This window comes from Nicrophorus vespilloides, unplaced genomic scaffold (assembly GCF_001412225.1).
Source record: "Nicrophorus vespilloides isolate i.1.1-1 unplaced genomic scaffold, Nicve_v1.0, whole genome shotgun sequence".
Taxonomy (NCBI): Eukaryota; Metazoa; Arthropoda; class Insecta; order Coleoptera; family Silphidae; genus Nicrophorus; species Nicrophorus vespilloides.
This window is the reverse complement of record NW_017099554.1, coordinates 22,300-40,130: the sequence shown is the minus strand read 5'-3', so window position 1 is coordinate 40,130 and position 17,831 is coordinate 22,300. Positions and strand designations below refer to the sequence as shown.

The window sequence follows — 17,831 nt, the reverse complement described above, 5'->3', positions numbered from 1 at the left end:
GAACATAGTCTTATAAGAATCTTAATATGATGAGCATAGTCTCAGATGAATCTTAAATATATCAAGTAACAAATAAAGTTATGTAAAACCAAACGAATTTCATTAAATTCCCAACAACTGAGACTCCACAACGACAACAGAAGAAGATATCCCACAGTGTCCAAAAAACCATCCATGGGACACGACATGTTTTTACTTGTAAATTTAAAAGAAATTTTAAAAATTATGTTTTAACTTTTATAGTGTGGAAGAATGTATGAGGTGATATTTCTATATTAAAATTGTTTTGACGTAAAGTATTTTAAATATGAAATCTTTGGTAATTAAAACTGAAAAATAATTTTATATAAAGAATTATACAAATATTATTTTAATACTTTTTTAAAAATTACTTTTCATAATTATAATATTTTGTATACAGTGGAACCTCGCTTAACGAGCAAAATGAATTGTAAGAAAAATGACTCGCTTAACGAGTGACGATGAGAAGACCCGAATTGAGGGCATTCTACATCATTTTTAAAACTTTTGTACATATATTATGTGTTAGCCTTTTTTTTTCAATTACTTTATCAAGTTTCGCGTAATAAGTACAACTTGCCAAAACTGTTTATGCTGGTGTTAATCAATTATTTATATTAATTAGTTACTTTTCAAAAGTATTATCAAATATCGATTAATCTATAGTATAAGCAATTTGTGTAATTAACACTCAAGTATTTGTCTAAGTTGTCTATACAAACTATTTATACTTGTACGACTCAAACATAAACAGGTTACTAAATATAGTTACAATTAATTTTAAGTTGATACACATAACACAAGTACTTCGTAAAGTTGTCAAATACATGTATTGAAATAGACTTTCAATAAGTTTTGTGTATTATATCATGAACATCTTTTGTATTTGCGCAAATTTGAACGGAACAAGTAACGATATATAGATACAAAAAATATGTATATTACTTGTTCAAGTTGTCAAATGACTCGCTTAACGAGTGACGATGAGAAGACCCGGATTGCGCGGCTTCTACATCATTTTTAAAACTTTTGTATAAATATTATGTGTATTATTGAATAGGCCAACCATCTTCGATTTTCTTTGTCATCTTTTTTTAAAGCGGACTATAATTTGTGTTTGCTGTAAATGAAAAAGACAAATGTATTGAGTCCAAACATTATTATAAATATAAACACACTATGTACGCTTTTTTATATAAACTAATATTAAAAGAATAAAGAGACCTCCACCAAGTCCCCGAACTGATACAAGTAATATAAACAAATATAAACTCACTTCACCATGTGTGAATTGAAAAACAGTTAGTGGTCATTCTAGTTGCATCTTAGAGTTGTTTGTGATCACGAAATTTCCAAACTTGTGTTCAGACATGTTAAAAGTCAAAGAATAAAAATAACTATAAAAATGAAAAGCAAAATCATGAAAATCGAGACCAAGTTACACTTTTTTTTCTGCGGCATGGAACGAATTATCGTAATTTAGTTTATAACGTACACTATACGAGTAAAAATCTGGAAATTTTGGAACGGATTAAACACGTTAAGCGAGGTTCCACTGTATTTTATTATAATAATTTGCAAAAAATTCAATTATGTAAATTTTTTATTTAATTTTACATTTTTTTTAAATTAATAAAAATATAATAATTGCCATAAAACAATGTATTTTATTTAGTTATTAGGAAAAGCATCAATGAAATTTATACATTTTATTCAACTTTAATTAATAAATAAGAAAATAACATTTTTTTGGGAAATTTATAAAATTGATTGAATTACTAAAGTAAACAATAATAAATACGTATTGATTCATAATACGATATTTTAATTTAAAAGAAGGGTTAAAAATCCTATAAATAGGATTTTTTTCCTTGAAATTAACAATTTACTAAAATTAATAAGTATTTACAATGAAAAATTAACATTATTGCTAAAATATTTAGAGACAAGTTAAAGACAAGTTAATTTTTCATATGATTATTGTGTTAATTTGTGAATTTATTATATTTAAACAAAATATAAATATTTTATAATTATCATTACTCATTAATTTATATTCTCTTGCAAAAATATTTTATTATCAGATAAATTTGATTGTTTTTTTACTATTTAACTAATTACTAGCATTTTCAGCTCAAATTATAAATAAAATTTATTAATGAATAAGTAAATATTTTGTATTTTCAAAGAAACATAAACTAATCATGCAATCATGTATAATTAAGAAGTAAACTAACATACATTAAGTAAATATTGGACTTTTATATTTACTTATAGCTCTAAATCAGAGGTTCCCAAACTTGTTTGTGTCGCAGACCCCTTGCCATGATTTTCGGTTTTGGGTAGACCCCCTACTTACCAGATATTTTTTTTTGTAAATTTATTATTTATATTGGGACATCTTTATAATTATTAAGATCTTTACTCTGAGACTGTGCATATGCTTGTAACAAGATGATACTGGNGTAATCATTATGTGCAGGTTTTTACAAGTTCAAAATGTATTGCGACCACAAAGGAATGCCTACATCCTACAACTTACACAATTTTATAAACATATATAATATTTTTTTTACTTCATAAATACTTTTACTATTGAAATCCCGACGTTCGAAATCCCGACATTCGAAATCCCGACTAGTATCGAAATCCCAGACTATATCAAAATCTCAACAACCATAATCCCGACTGTATCGAAATCCCGACAGTGTCTTTTATTATTATAATTTATACAATAACGCAGTCACCATCTACTATTATTTAATATTAATATAAATATCCCGACTGTATCGAAATCCCGACAGTGTCTTTTATTATTATAATTTATACAATAACGCAGTCACCATCTACTATTATTTAATATTAATAACAATAAATTAATTTTAATTTAGAATATTTCTTATTTTAAATTATTATTAATAGATCAATGAAACTAATTATAATATTAATAACAATAAATTTATTTTAATATAGAATATTTCTTAATTTTAAGTTTTATTAAGTCAATGAAAACAAATACAATAATAATATATATATTGTTAGTAATAAAATATTATTGAATTTTAATTTAATTTATTATAGAAGCGAATGATCCAATTTGTANATTAATAGAACTATCTCAACTCCCCCCGTTATATTCTAGATAATTTAAATCTTATATAATACATTATAATACTCACCCGTATTAGAAAACGAGGATGAATTTTTAAAATTATCTTTATTATAATACAAAAATTAATAAAATAATTATAATGAAACACTATACTCATATATAATAAAAGACACTGTCGGGATTTCGATACAGTCGGGATTTCGATACAGTCGGGATTTCGATACAGTCGGGATTTCGATATAGTCGGGATTGATGGCGTTTTGATACGGGATTTCGATACAGTCGGGATTTCGATATATGTACGGGATTATGCTTGTCGGGATTTTGATACATGTACGTAGCTATTCCGCGAAGATAACTCATTAATGTTCTGTTTTGGCGGTCATATATAATAAAAGACACTGTCGGGATTTCGATACAGTCGGGATTATGGTTGTCGGAATTTTGATATAGTCGGAATTTCGTATATCGGGATTTCGATACAGTCGCGATTTCGAACGTCTGGATTTCGATTGCCACCGGTTGAGATCCACTATCGTGGACCCCCATTTTCATTTCATGGACCCCCAAATTTTTTTTCGCTGACGTAGACCCCTTGCAGGTTGTCATAGCCCCTGGGGGTCGATATAAACCACTTTGGGAATCACTGCTCTAAATTCTAAATGGAAATATTCTAAAGTTTAGAAGTTTGTTAATTAAAAATGTGTGCCTTGTATTGCATTCGATTTTGTTTTGTAAACATAGATACATAGTGTCTATCCATCAAAATTGATGAGTTTCGCGAAATTTGACTGCAGCAATTGCAAGAAACTGTTATGAAAACTGTCGATTATTTAAAGTGCTCTTGTTTACAATGGGGACATTCAACTTGACCTAGAGAGTTCACCACCGAACCCCGGTTCCGCTCCACGATTGTTGTATAACCATCCTCGAGAGATGGCACGACCATCGTCCATCTAGGCGTCCTCCTCCGACTCACTCCGACCGGCGTTCACTTTCATGCACCGTGGCGCGAGTGTTCAGTTCATCGTGCAAAGCCGACGTCGCGTGTCGCAGTGACAGTCCGCGTACCAACTGTGCATTTGTTGTTTTGGTTTTGGACACGAGTCAGCGTGGACTACCCTCTGTGTCCTTTGTTGTTATACCTTCGAGGACTTCAAGGTGTCGACTCTGTAGGATTGCAGGTGTTCTAGGAGCTGGATTTGGGAAGAACGTGAGTGCTCTTTGGTTATAACCTCTCGTGTCACAAGAGTTTCGAGACTTATAGCGGTGCGCACCACGTTCATCCATCCGCGTGCACGACGACCTTTGTTGTCTAACAACGCCGTTTTGTTGCTCAGAACAACAACAATTAATGTAGTCTTGTTGTAGCGTTACTGCAGCTATGTTTGAATTCAATTGGAATCCACTTGACGCACGTTCTGACCCTTCAAAGAACACCACCCACTTGTTGGATCGCTCTATTTATACTTACGACCATCAACATTGAACTGTATCAAATTTATTATCATATCTATATATGTTACATTTTAAGATCTATCAAGTCTTATAGCTTTGTCATCCTCTCGAAAAAGTCAGCCTTTGAATTTCAATTGGACCAATTAACGCTACCACAATTTTTCTTCCATTACCATGGTTATAAACATAATGAATCCAATTTACTTTATATGTCATGAAATGTCATAGTTGTAACCCTTCGAGAAACCTACGTCAGACTCCCGAATTCAATTAGGGCAATTAACGAGGCACACTGTGCACTCAGCTTCGATTATTTTCCTTCCGTTACCATGGCTATATTATATTCATTGAGCCACATCAAATTCATCCTCATTCTTCTATGATTTTATAAGATTTACGAATATTCATAGTTCCAGACTCTCGGATTCAATTAGGGCAATTAACGAGACGCGATGCACTTCGCTGCGTTTATTTTCCTTTCGTTACCATAGTTACATATTCTGTAACCCATTAAGAAGTTTGCGTTCCACTCGATATTTGACAAGTTTACCTATAATGACACAATTCAAACTGGATTACTTATAGACTTCTATAACTTGTCAAATATCGCGTAGAGTACTTACTTTTTTTTAAGCAATTTCTACTAATACAAATCAAATTAGACGAAGTAATTGTTACACATATTATTTGAATTGTTGTAATATATCACAAGTACTTTCGAAGTTATCAAATGAAATTTGATAAGTTAATGTCAAACTTACGTGAAATTGTCAAATTTTTAATTGTATAACAAAACTTAGCATTTTTTAAAGTAATTTCCACTAATAAAAGTCAAATTAGATAAAGTAATTGTTACAAATATTATTTGAATTGTTGCAATATATCACAAGTACTTTCCAAGTTATCAAATGATATTTGACAAGTTAATGTCAAACTTACGTGAAATTTCACATTTACTTGTCAAATTTTTAATTGTATAACAAAAATTAGCATTTTTTTAAGTAATTTCCACTAATAAAAGTCAAATTAGATAAAGTAATTGTTACAAATATTATTTGAATTGTTGCAATATATCGCAAGTACTTTTCAAGTTATCAAGTTGTCATGAAATTTGACAAGTTAATGTAAAATTTACAGTAAATTTACTTGTCAAATTTTTAATTGTTGAATAAAACTTGTTAGCATTTTTTTCTATTAATTTGTCAAGTTTCGCGTAATGATTACAATCAATTATTTATTTAAATCTTGTAATTTTCATAAGTATTTTAAAATATTGATTAATCTGTAGTATAAGCAATTTGTGTAATTAACACTAAATTCAAGTACTTGTCTAAGTTGTCATTTGAATAAAGTAAATGCGTACATGTTATTTATTCAACTCTACAAACTATTTATACTTGCGCGACTCAAACAGGGAGAGGTTACTAAATATAGTTACAATTTATTTTAAGTTGATACGCATAATACAAGTACTTCGTAAAGTTGTCAAATGCATATATTGGAATAGACTTTTAATAAGTTTTGCGTATTATATCATGAAAATTACTTGTATTTGCGCAAAGTTGAACGGGACAAGTAACGATATATAGATACAAAAATTATATATATGTTACTTGTTCAAGTTGTCAAATAGATGCACTATCAGCAATTTGTGTAGTTATCACTAAATTCAAGTACTTGTCTAAGTTGTCATGTGCATAAAGTGAGTGGGGCATGTTGTTTATTCAATGAACTATTTATACTTGCACGACTCAAACAGGGACAGGTTACTAAATATAGTTACAATTTATTTTAAGTTGATACACATAACACAAGTACTTCGTAAAGTTGTCAAATACATGTATTGGAATAGACTTTTAATAAGTTTTGCGTATTATATCATGAAAATTATTTGTATTTGCGCAAAGTTTAACGGGACAAGTAACGATATATAGATACAAAAATTATATATATATTACTTGTCCAAGTTGTCAAATAGATGCAGTATCATTATATGCTGAAAAATTAATGTTACTTGCATTAGTCGAACCGAAAAAGTACCTTTGTATAAATATTATTTAAATTGGTACAAATGCAATAAGTGCTTGTTCAAGTTGTCAAATATGTCTATTGCGCTATTAATATTACATAATATATACTTGCAGAAGACAAATATCACACAAATATTGTACTTGTTACTTTGCAAGATATTTATTGTGTAAATACACAATGCGTAGATATAAGCTATGATTTGGATCTTGTTCTGCGCCTTTTAAAGGGATGTATGAGTGTAGGAATGCACCGGGTGGAGATGTTGATCGTTGTAGTCGCACATCTGCCAACCAGACCCACATATCCTTGTCCACTTTTTGTTTTCACTCTCCGTCTCTCTTTATCTCACTCTCTAAAAACCAATTAATTCTAAACAGCGAAACTGGCCGCATTCTAATTCCACTGAAATTCTAATTGCGTTCCATGAAACACGAACAAAAGCGAAGCCATAATTCCAAGAGCAATGTTTCATTTACCCTTCATTTTATTTATATAAAGTATATAAAGTATTTTCTTTATTCGTGTATAAAACAAACAATACTTTAATATAAGTGATTATAATCTTTATATTATTTTTATTATGAAATTTATAATATGATTTTTTTAATAAATTAATTATGATAATTAAAAAAATGTTTAAATTATATGAAGTTCACAATTTTACGTATTAATTATTTCCAAATTTAATAAAGTTGTAATTCGTAAAGATATCTCTTTTTCCAATTGAAAATTTTATAAAAAAATACTAAATAAAAATTTATATAAAGATCAAAATTTTAAAAATTATTTTGTTTTGATTTGATTTGATTTTAATAAAATTGTAATTCGTAAAGTGATATTCTCAATGATTAAGTTTTCAATTGAAAATTTTATACGAAATTTATAGATTCTAAATAGTAGATAAGCAATGATTTATTTTAAGTTTTGTGAGAGTTTTCTTTACAAAATGTATATTTTCTTGTGAATTTATTTATATTTTCTGTGAATTTATGCAAAGCTTATCAACACATTTATATAAATTCTTAGTAATCAGTTTAATTATTAGTAATTAAATGTAATATACATTTTGCAACTATATCAGTTTCATATTTATTTCTTCTGCATTCTTATCTAATCAGTCCATAACAATATAATTCATTATATTCATAACTTTACTTGGTTTGTATTCGGTGGCAATTGTAAGCCCGACAACCGAAATCCCGTCTATCGAAATCCCGACTATGTCAATATCCCAACTACCTTAATCCCAACAATCAAAATCCCGTGTATATCAAAATCCCGGCTATATCGAAATCCCGACAGTTCTATAACTCTTGTGTATAACTTAATGCAAATATAATCATTGTTAATGAACATAAAAATAAAAGAAAATATAACATTTTTACTTCATACTTTACAGTAAATTTGTTAAATTTTAGAGATCTTTAAGTAAACAAAATATATATGACACAATAGAAAAATTTAATTTTAAAACAAAAGGTAAATTATTATTTTGTTATGTATAACCGTTATTGTTTATATTATGTTAGCCCTTATTATTTTATACATGTGAATGTAAATAAGTCATTATGACTTGGTACAAATACTTCTTAGGAAGATCCCATAACTAATCATTGTGTAAGGACTATTCTTAATCACTATTGTTAATCAACATGTGGTGCATAAACTCAAAGGTCCCATCAAGAATAGGTACTATCTTCCCTTATCAAATATTGTACTCCCATTATGCTAAACCACTACTATATAATAGGATGTTTATGTAATACAAGAGATTCCTAAAGAGTCAGAGTCCAAGTCATTGATAGTCCTAGTCCTAGTTAGTCCAAGTTAGTTTTAGTCTTAGAGGAGAGTCCTTCCGAGTCCTAGTTAGACTCATAAAAAACCTTGTAACAAACTTAGCTAAACTGGCTTAAACTGGAACCTAGACATAGAAGTTATTAATAATTTTATAGTGAATAATAAAGTGATTATTGTCATAAAAACTCCAACTTCACCTCTAGCATTCCTTAAAAACTCCACTAGGACACCACAACGACATAACTACGAGATATTCCACAGTGTCCAGAGATATTTGAATCTCGGGACACGAAACACAATTTTTTGTAATATACATATATTAATTATTATAAAAAAATGAATCGATTTGAAAAAAGAAAAATAAGTAATAGAAAGTTAAGCAATCAAAGTGGATGAGATGTTTGATGATTGTCGATTTAGATAATTTGTTCTATTTTTAGCAAAATTAATATGTTTGGTAGATGTTAGGCTTTTTATAGAAATTAGAGCTAAATGAGAAAATAAACTCATTTAATTTAGCTTGTTTGTGTTAAAGTAAAAACTGATGAACATATGTATTTGATTTTTTTTTATTTATATTACTTTAATCTATGTAAATTTATTCACATGAATGGAAATAATTTAAGAAATGTTTCGTTTACACATTACAAATTTGCAAGTTGTGATTCCCACACGTAACGGTAATATCGGTAATAAAGTAAAGTGAAATCAATATAATATATATTTTGTTACTGTTGCAATTTCCCATGCGTTTAGTTACGTAATGTGCTGTGATATCATATCTGGGCAAGATTTATGTGATGACAAACCATTCAGGAAATAACAATCAATTCCTCAGCTGCAATCCATTACATATTTATTTACTATAAATAGTTGGAAAATGCAAATAGAAAAATATACTTATTTAATGTAAAAAACACTATATTTGGTGACTTTTGTTAGGGGAATTTATTTTCTCATATCTATGTGCAAATATGTTTATAGTGAAATTTAATGACAGCTGTCATTGATGTATGACGTTGCAATAGTACCAAATTTTGTATATTTTGGCAGCTTCATGGAGACACAATCATTGTTTATAATATAGTTCAATGATAGTGAGATTAAAGTGACAGCTGTCATTGCTGTATGACGTGGCATTAATAGTAATTTATGTCATTATATGTTAGGGGAATTCCACTAATTAAAAAATATAAATTATTCATTAGGATATTTTATATTTACCTGTTAATTGAAACCTATAATTCTCTACAATTTGATTGTTTTATAACGGTTTTTAGGTTGCAATCATTATGTGATAAATGTAATATGGTTGTATATCTTGGTAACTTTTTTTTTTCATAAAATAATTATTGAGCCATTAATGGTTTATTAGCGCCTTTCCAGAAGATTGGAATTTATTTTTAAGGCGCGAATTAAATCGTAAAAATCCGTCGGTAATAAATATTGCCAACTTGAAATTTATTTTTTGGTTAGTTTAAGTGCTTTTCGAACCGTAAAAAACAGGATCCATTCATTAATTCAGTTCATAAATATAAGTACCTTTATGAATACTAAATTATGACGTAATAAAATTGAGTAATAATTTTTGTTTTGTCAAAATTTTGTCAAATTCAAGTGATGAGATCACAGCAGTACCAACGTATGACACTACATTTAGTTTTTAACATCTGGGGAATTACTTTTCGCATATCCATGTAAGGCAATCATTATTATTTTTATCATCATGTTTAGTGACTATTGTTAAGGGAATTACTTTTTGATTGTTTTTGATGTTGACAGTCAAATGAATGTGACCAATTGTGTGACGTGGAAGTAGTAACAACGTATACAAATTCATGACACTACATTCAGTTTTTGACATGAGGAATTTTTATTTTCTTAAAACTTCTTGAAATATCATATGAGTTGATAGACTTTTGTAAGGGGAATTAATTTCTCATATTTGTTTATAATGGCTTTTAATTAAATGACAGTACATTGAAAGTGACAGCTCTAAATACACATGACGTGGCAGTACTTTTCTCATATCCATGTAAATATATATTTCTAGTGAAATTCAATGACAGTATAATCAAAATGACAGCTGTCATTGCTATATGACGTGATAATAGTGCTAACTTGAGTACTAACTTGAGGTAGCCCTCAGGTTATGCCGCAGTTCCGCTCCTGCAAAAACCGGCGCAAATCGAATCGGCGTAAAATGAACTCATGTTAATATGAGTGAGGTTGGTATAGATCTAATGGTGGTATATTCTCAGCCATCGTAGGAGAATCGGCTGAGTTATTTTGAATCGGGGTAAATTGTGCCGTCGTAAATCAAAGGATAACTGTATTTAGTTACTGCAGTTCGTTGACAGAGAGATGAAAGTGACAGCTGTCATTCTCTATGACGTGGCAACTTAAATAAACGTGTGTCACTTAAATAAGTCAAAGGAATTACTTTTGTCACATCGATATTTAATGACATTTATGTATCATATTTCGCATAATATTGACGCACCATTATGTAATACAGAACCACTCTTGACTAACATTAACAGTTGCGATGTTTTTAATGACATACGAGTGAAATACAGTGGAATCTCACGAGTTTAATTCGTTTCTAAAACTCCGGAACTCGTATAGTGAAAAATATTAAAAAATACACATAATATGTGTACACAAGTTTTTATAGTGATGTAACAGGCGCGCAATCCGGGACTTCTCTTCCCATCGTCACTCGTTATGCGAAACGTTGCTCGTTAAGCGAGTCATAATCATAATTAATTTTGATCGTTAAGCGAAATGCTCGTTATGCGATGTGCTCGTTAAGCGAGGTTCCACTGTACGTAAATTGCAATTATATGTATGCATCTGATTCGTGCGGTTACTTCGTTTTTGGCTCTGCTGATTTTCAATAAACTGGCCAATTGAAATTCCATTCTGAATCCATTACGTCAGTCCGGTTCAATTCAACGGGATGACCGTTGTTTCTGCTGCAGTGGAGTTGCGTGGCTCCTATCGTTGCGTAATAGTTCTGATGAAAACTAAATGGCCATTGTCACAGGAAACGCATTATTCACTCGCTTCGCTCATTCGATTGCATGATTTCGTCTCTGGCGCACTTAATTACCCACTGAAATATATATATTGTAAATTATTGCCACTAATTACGCTTTTCTTTCTTATTTATCGCAAATATGTCGCATTTTCTCAAAAGAAACAATCAATAAATAACAGACTGGAGCGATTACAGATAAAATGTACACATTTTACGAAATAGTTGTAATAGTTAATATACTTTTATATAAACTAGTTTTGGATGTGTAAACTGTTAAGATTTATTGATTTTTTAAAAGTTAATTTAAATTAATTTATAGTTGTTAATTCACTCACGAGATGGTGCAACAATTTTATCTTGATTTTTTTTCTGGAAAGTTACCTAAAATTACATATTTCATTGTAAACTTGCTGAAAATGCATGAAGTTTATGCCATGAGAGATTATATCATGAAAAAGTGCAATATAATATAAATTTTGTGGTTGAAAATTTGAAATATAAAAATATTTTGCTTTCTATTTTATTATATTATTAAACTAAATATACTCGCATAGTGCGGCTTCCATCAGTCCGGGTTCGATTAGAAAAAACTATTTTTTTTTGATGAAGAAGTTTTTGGTTTATTTTTGTATGTATGAAGTTCCTCGATTAGTCCGGTTTCAAATAGTCCGTGATGTTCTTGGAACTATAGATGGAATGTAAAATTTGTCCAAATCTTGTCCCAATTTAATTTAAGAATATTATTAGTTTTTCTTATTAAAAGTTGCATTTATACAGAAGTATCTTCATTTTGATTAAACATGTTTAGCTAATTATGTAATTAATCAATATGCAAATGTCATCATCAACACGTTTTATTCGTATTTACACCTTGACTTATTTCGCATTTGCTGTGGGTGATCAAATAAAATGCATAAAGAGTGAGCAATAAATTTCATAACGAAACTGCGACAGCGATTTTTATCGTAAATAAGTAAAAAAAAGTGTCGATTTTTTTTTATGCAATATATGTTTAAAGTTTAAACGCAGCGAACGATAATTGAAAACATGTCACGGGGTTAAATGAAAACTTTAACAATCTTCACTTTGCCCAACCTCTTAATTAGTTATTAATTACTTTGTAATTGAGTTCCCGTGCGTTACGTCTAAAGCACTTCGCAAGAGATTCTTATGACCAAACAAGATTGTTAACCCTTAATAATAGTGTAGTTTAATAATAATAATGGGATAGGCCTTACGTTATTCTAGGTGTGTTAATATTTAACTGGAGGTTAATGAAAAGTTTAATATCAAGAGTTTAATTGGAATTTCTTATGATCAAACAAGAATTTTAACATTTAGTAATAGCGTAGTTTAATTATAATGGGTTAGGACTGGGGATATCCTATATGTGTTAATATTTAACTGAAGGTTAATGAGATGTTTAATAGAAACAAGATTTTAATGGGTCTTTTCCTAGATGTGTTAATATTTAACTGGAGGCTAACGAGATGTTTAATAGCAAGTGTAGACGTGTTAATATTTAACTGGAGGTTAATGAGATGTTTAATAGCATGAGTTTAATTGGAAATTCTTATGATTAAACAAGATTTTTTAACATTTAGTAATAGTTTAATAATAATGGATATTTTCCTAGATGTGTTAATATTTAACTGAAGGTTAACGAGATGTTTAATAGCAAGTGTTAAATTGGAAATTCTTATGATCGAACAATAGTTTTAACATTTAGTAATAGCGTAGTTTAATAATAATGCGTCTTATCCTAGATGTTTTAATATTTAACTGGAGGTTAACGAGATGTTTAATAGCAAGAGTTTAAATGGAAATTCTTATGATTTTTAACATCTAATAGTAATGCACTTGAACAATAACAATGGGTTTGGTGTTATGTTCTATGTGTTAACATTTAACTGGAGGTTAATGAAAATTTTAAAAGTTGTCCCTGATGGTTTAATATTTAACAGCAGGTTAACGTGAAGTTTAACAGCAAGAGTATAAGTGGAGATTCTTATGATTAAATAAGAGTTTGAAACTCAAATAATAGTGGAATTCAATAATAACTATACTTTAGATCTGGTACTTTTGATAGTTAACTGGAGGTTAAAGCGAAGTTTAACAGCAAGAGTCTAATTGGAGATTTTTATGATAAAATAAGATTTTGAAACTCAAATAATAGTGGATGTCAATAAAAACAATTGATTAGGTCTGGAGTTATGATCGATGTGTAAATATTTAACTGAAGGTTAACGAGAAGTTTAACAACAGTAGTTTAATTGAAGATTCTTATGATCATACAAGATTTTTAAACTCCTACAATACAGCAATTTAATAATAACAATGGGGCAGGTCTGACGTTATCCATGTTTGGTAATTTTTTAACTGGAGGTTTATGAGAAGTTTAACAGAAAGTGTCTAATTGGAGATTCTTATGATCAAATAAGATTTTGAAACTCAAATAATAGTGGAATTCAATAATAACATTGGATTATGTCTGGCTTTATGGTGGATGTGTAAATTTTTAACTGTTGACCAGAAGTTTAACATGAGTAGTTTAATTGGAGATTCTTATGATAAATTAAGATTTTTAATTTTCCATAATAGTGCAATTCAATAATAACAATGGGTTAAGTCTGCCGTTATGTTTTCAATTTTTAACCGAAGGTTAACGAGAAGTTTAACAGCTAGAGTCTAATTGGAGTTGGATTAACATTTAACAGGAGGTTACTCGTCAATAGATTAGTTCTTAATTAGTGTATTCATAACATTATTACTGTTTACCATCATATTTGTTTTGCAATATGAGTAGAAAGACTAAAAATAGCAATGATGAAACCTGAAACTCTCAATGAATTACATGATCTAATCCTGAAATTATTGTTATTAAATTTTTCTTATAAAATTTGCTATCAAAACAAGAATTATTGCATTATTTATTCTTTTAAAAACACATAAATCAGAAAACAAAAGATTTTTTTCCCATTAGATTTGATCACGTTTTTAATAGTGAAATGTATATTATTTCTACTTCTTTTTTGTTGAGAAAAACAATAAATCACGAAACAAATGAATGTAATTACGTTTGAAAATAGCGTAACGAAAATGTGCTTCGGTTTTAGTAGGCCTTTGTTCTATTATATATGTTTTTACTTATCGCTTAACGATTGCGAATAAAAAGGGGAGAAAACGCAATTTCTCCATGCAAATGATAAACCCGGATAATCACCGTTTTCTATATGCAGCAATTTCCATTTTGATAACGCACATGGAAAATCACCGAACAAACAAGCATGTGGGGGAAAAATAAAACAACAATGTGGGTTTTTTGATACTGGTGTTTCGTTCGTTGTTTACATATCGATCATTAAAATTTTCAGTTCAAATGCAAATAGATAGAATACGCATAATTGGATATGTACTACATATTTAACAAGTAAATAATAAAGTAATGATATGAGAGATATCAAAGTAAAGTATTTTTCGGATCTTTTTTTTTACATAGAAAAATGTACTTAAAATTGAAATGATTGCGCCTTAATAAAATAATTTTTTGTAAAAATCGTCCCATACATTTGAGGTGCGTCTTATGGTCCGATAAAATTAGATACTTGTAGTTTGTCAAGTGAATACAATAAAATATGTGAATTACTCATCAATTTTTTTTTATATTTTTACATATATAAACATGAGTTGTGAACGCACCTTTATATTTAAAACAATGTATATATATGATTTTTTAATACACGTTTGTTATTATTGGTAATGTAATCAATTCTAATAAAATTTCAATTAAACTATGATAGTACTAGAATTGAAGGTAGATGGCGCTTGTCTATAACAGTTAAAATTTGTTCAGGAAAGGTCTCAATACAGGTATTTTCTAAACAATTTTTGTTTTAATATGTTTTAGGGTTATACTTGTGTTGATTTGTTATATAAGTACACTTGTATTTGACAGCAGCGAAGCAGTTTTTCGACTTAAAGTTTCCGTATTGCTCCACTGATTAGTTGTGGCAATTTCAAAATGTTTTGACCGTTAATTGTTATAATTTGCACAAATGGTTGAATATATTAACATATTATTGATTAACAGTAATAAAATCAGAAATGAAGTCTAATAAATATTGGAATTGAAAATTTAGATTTTCTTAAAAACGTAAAATTAGTACTAGAATTGAAGGTAGATGGCGCTTGTCTATAACAGTTAAAATTTGTTTAGAAGAGGTCTCAATGCAAGTATTTTCTAAACAATTTTTGTTTTAGCAAGTTTTAGGGTTATACTTGTGTTGATTTGTTATATAAGTACACTTGTATTTGACAGCAGCGAAGCACTTTTTCGACTTAAAGTTTCCGTGTTGCTCCACTGATTAGTTGTTGTAATTTGAAACGGTTTCGACCGTTAATTGTTCTGGTCCATAAATCTGGTCTGCCATATATTTATGACCCATTATTCGGTCTCTAATAATAAATTTACGACTCGATTGATAAATAGCTGCAAAATCGCTTCGAACGAATCAGCAACAAAAAAAATAATAAATAAAAATGAAATGCAACATTTACAATCATAGAACAAACAAAAAATATGAATTAGTAATCGTTTTATGAGAAAATCGTGCAATAATTTGATATGTTGGTTGTTCAGATATTTTTTTATTTCGTAAAATGAGAACAAAATTATTGAACAATTTTTGCACAATTGTAATATTTAGCTACAAATTTTTTGGATAAAATATGTTTAAAGTTTTAATTAATTTATTTATGAAAATTTGTCCAACAGATGGCGTTGCAATAAAAATTGATATATTCAGGTAGTTTGTGCAAATTGATTAAATCATTGATTGATAACCAGTGATTCTCAAAGTGTAAAAATACTTGGGGATTCGCGGATCAGAAAGTTTGATAACCACAAAAATTATTGAATTATTATTTTATTCAAATAATTTGCACAAATCTAAATTAAATGTTTATTTAAATAATATTTATTTATTATATAATTTCTTTCTTTTTCTGTGGAGGCAATAATTTATAAAAGTTAATAAATTATTGTCTCCACATTTCTCTTTTTTTTTCTATACGGAAGCAACAGATGTTTTTTTTGTTAGAAATAAAATGCTGATGTCGCATCAGTTGGCAAACGCTGAACTTTGATCTTTTGGTGTCTCTGGGAGCACGAGTTGTGCTGACCAACAAAACAAAATCTGGGGACAAGAGTTTAAATGTTACAAATCCAGTGAATTCGTGATGACACACCTTTCAAGGGTCGCGACTTTTCGTGCACGTTTTGTCGTTTACCTTTGAATAAACAATCCACGTGTAGATTTTCAATCTATTCTGAACTTATTTACTTCAAATAAATTTGTGCAAATTGATTCAATCATTGATTAAATAACACCTATAGTACATATGAATGAAATTTTATAAAAAAATTGGCATTTAACATTCAATTTATATTGAATATATTTTGTACAAATGATTTGCACAAACTGATGAAAATGTTTGTTACTCCTATAGAATATTTCTTTTTTTTTTACAAATAAGGAAATATAAAATAAACATTCAATTACAAACTATTTTGAAGCCATTTCTTATAAATAATTTGCACAAATTGATTAATTATTAGAATAAAAACCAATAAATCGAAAAAAAACTAATATTTTTATTTGCATAAATTTATGAAATGAGTTCTATAGTTATTGCTTTAAAATAATTTACACAAATTATTGAAAATATAGCGCATATTGAATAACAGTTATAAAAACACAAAATCTACGTGATATTTTTTTTAGTAATTTGTGCATATTGTAGCTGTTTTTATCAAATAATTTGAAAAAATTGATGAAAATATTAGCAAAATTTGTTTTATTAAAGTCGATTCTTAATTATTAATTTCTTTAGTTTTACGTGTATAAAATATTAGAAAAATAGAAAAATCTGCATGCGATTTTTTTTGTTTATATAATAATTTGTACAAATTGATGAAATTCGTATATATTCAGATTTTTTTTAATAAATATTTTTTTTTATCAAATTATTTGCACAAATTGATGAAAATATTATTACTTTTATTAAACCTATCTCTTGTTATTTCTTCTTTAATAATTGTTTTTCCTAGTATCCATGACTACTACATTTTGTTACTCAAGTATTTGCACAAATCTCGCATTGAAGCAAGTTACTTGTCATATATTACGCAACTAGTGACCGGTTTAGAAAAACAAAAACAGGCGATTCCATTAGATAATCTAGATTTTATTTAAATTAAAGCTCGCGCGCCAACGATTTTTATTTACGAAACTCCGATTTATCCTCGAGATAATAAAAAACCGTTTTCTCTTCGCACCGGAATTTCGAATGTTATTACATCGATTCGAA

The 17,831-nt window shown here is 28.7% G+C and overlaps 1 protein-coding gene across 1 annotated transcript in view; it reads left to right on the top strand.

Moving 5' to 3' along the window:
- Positions 1 to 252: 252 nt before the first annotated feature.
- The window catches only part of LOC108564732, a 37,299-nt gene continuing 19,720 nt past the window's right edge, over positions 253 to 17,831 (top strand). The window contains exons 1-2 of the mRNA XM_017923836.1: positions 253 to 261; positions 4,011 to 4,346. Of these exons, the coding sequence (XP_017779325.1) occupies positions 253 to 261; positions 4,011 to 4,346 (345 nt within the window). The remainder of the gene's footprint in view (positions 262 to 4,010; positions 4,347 to 17,831) is intronic.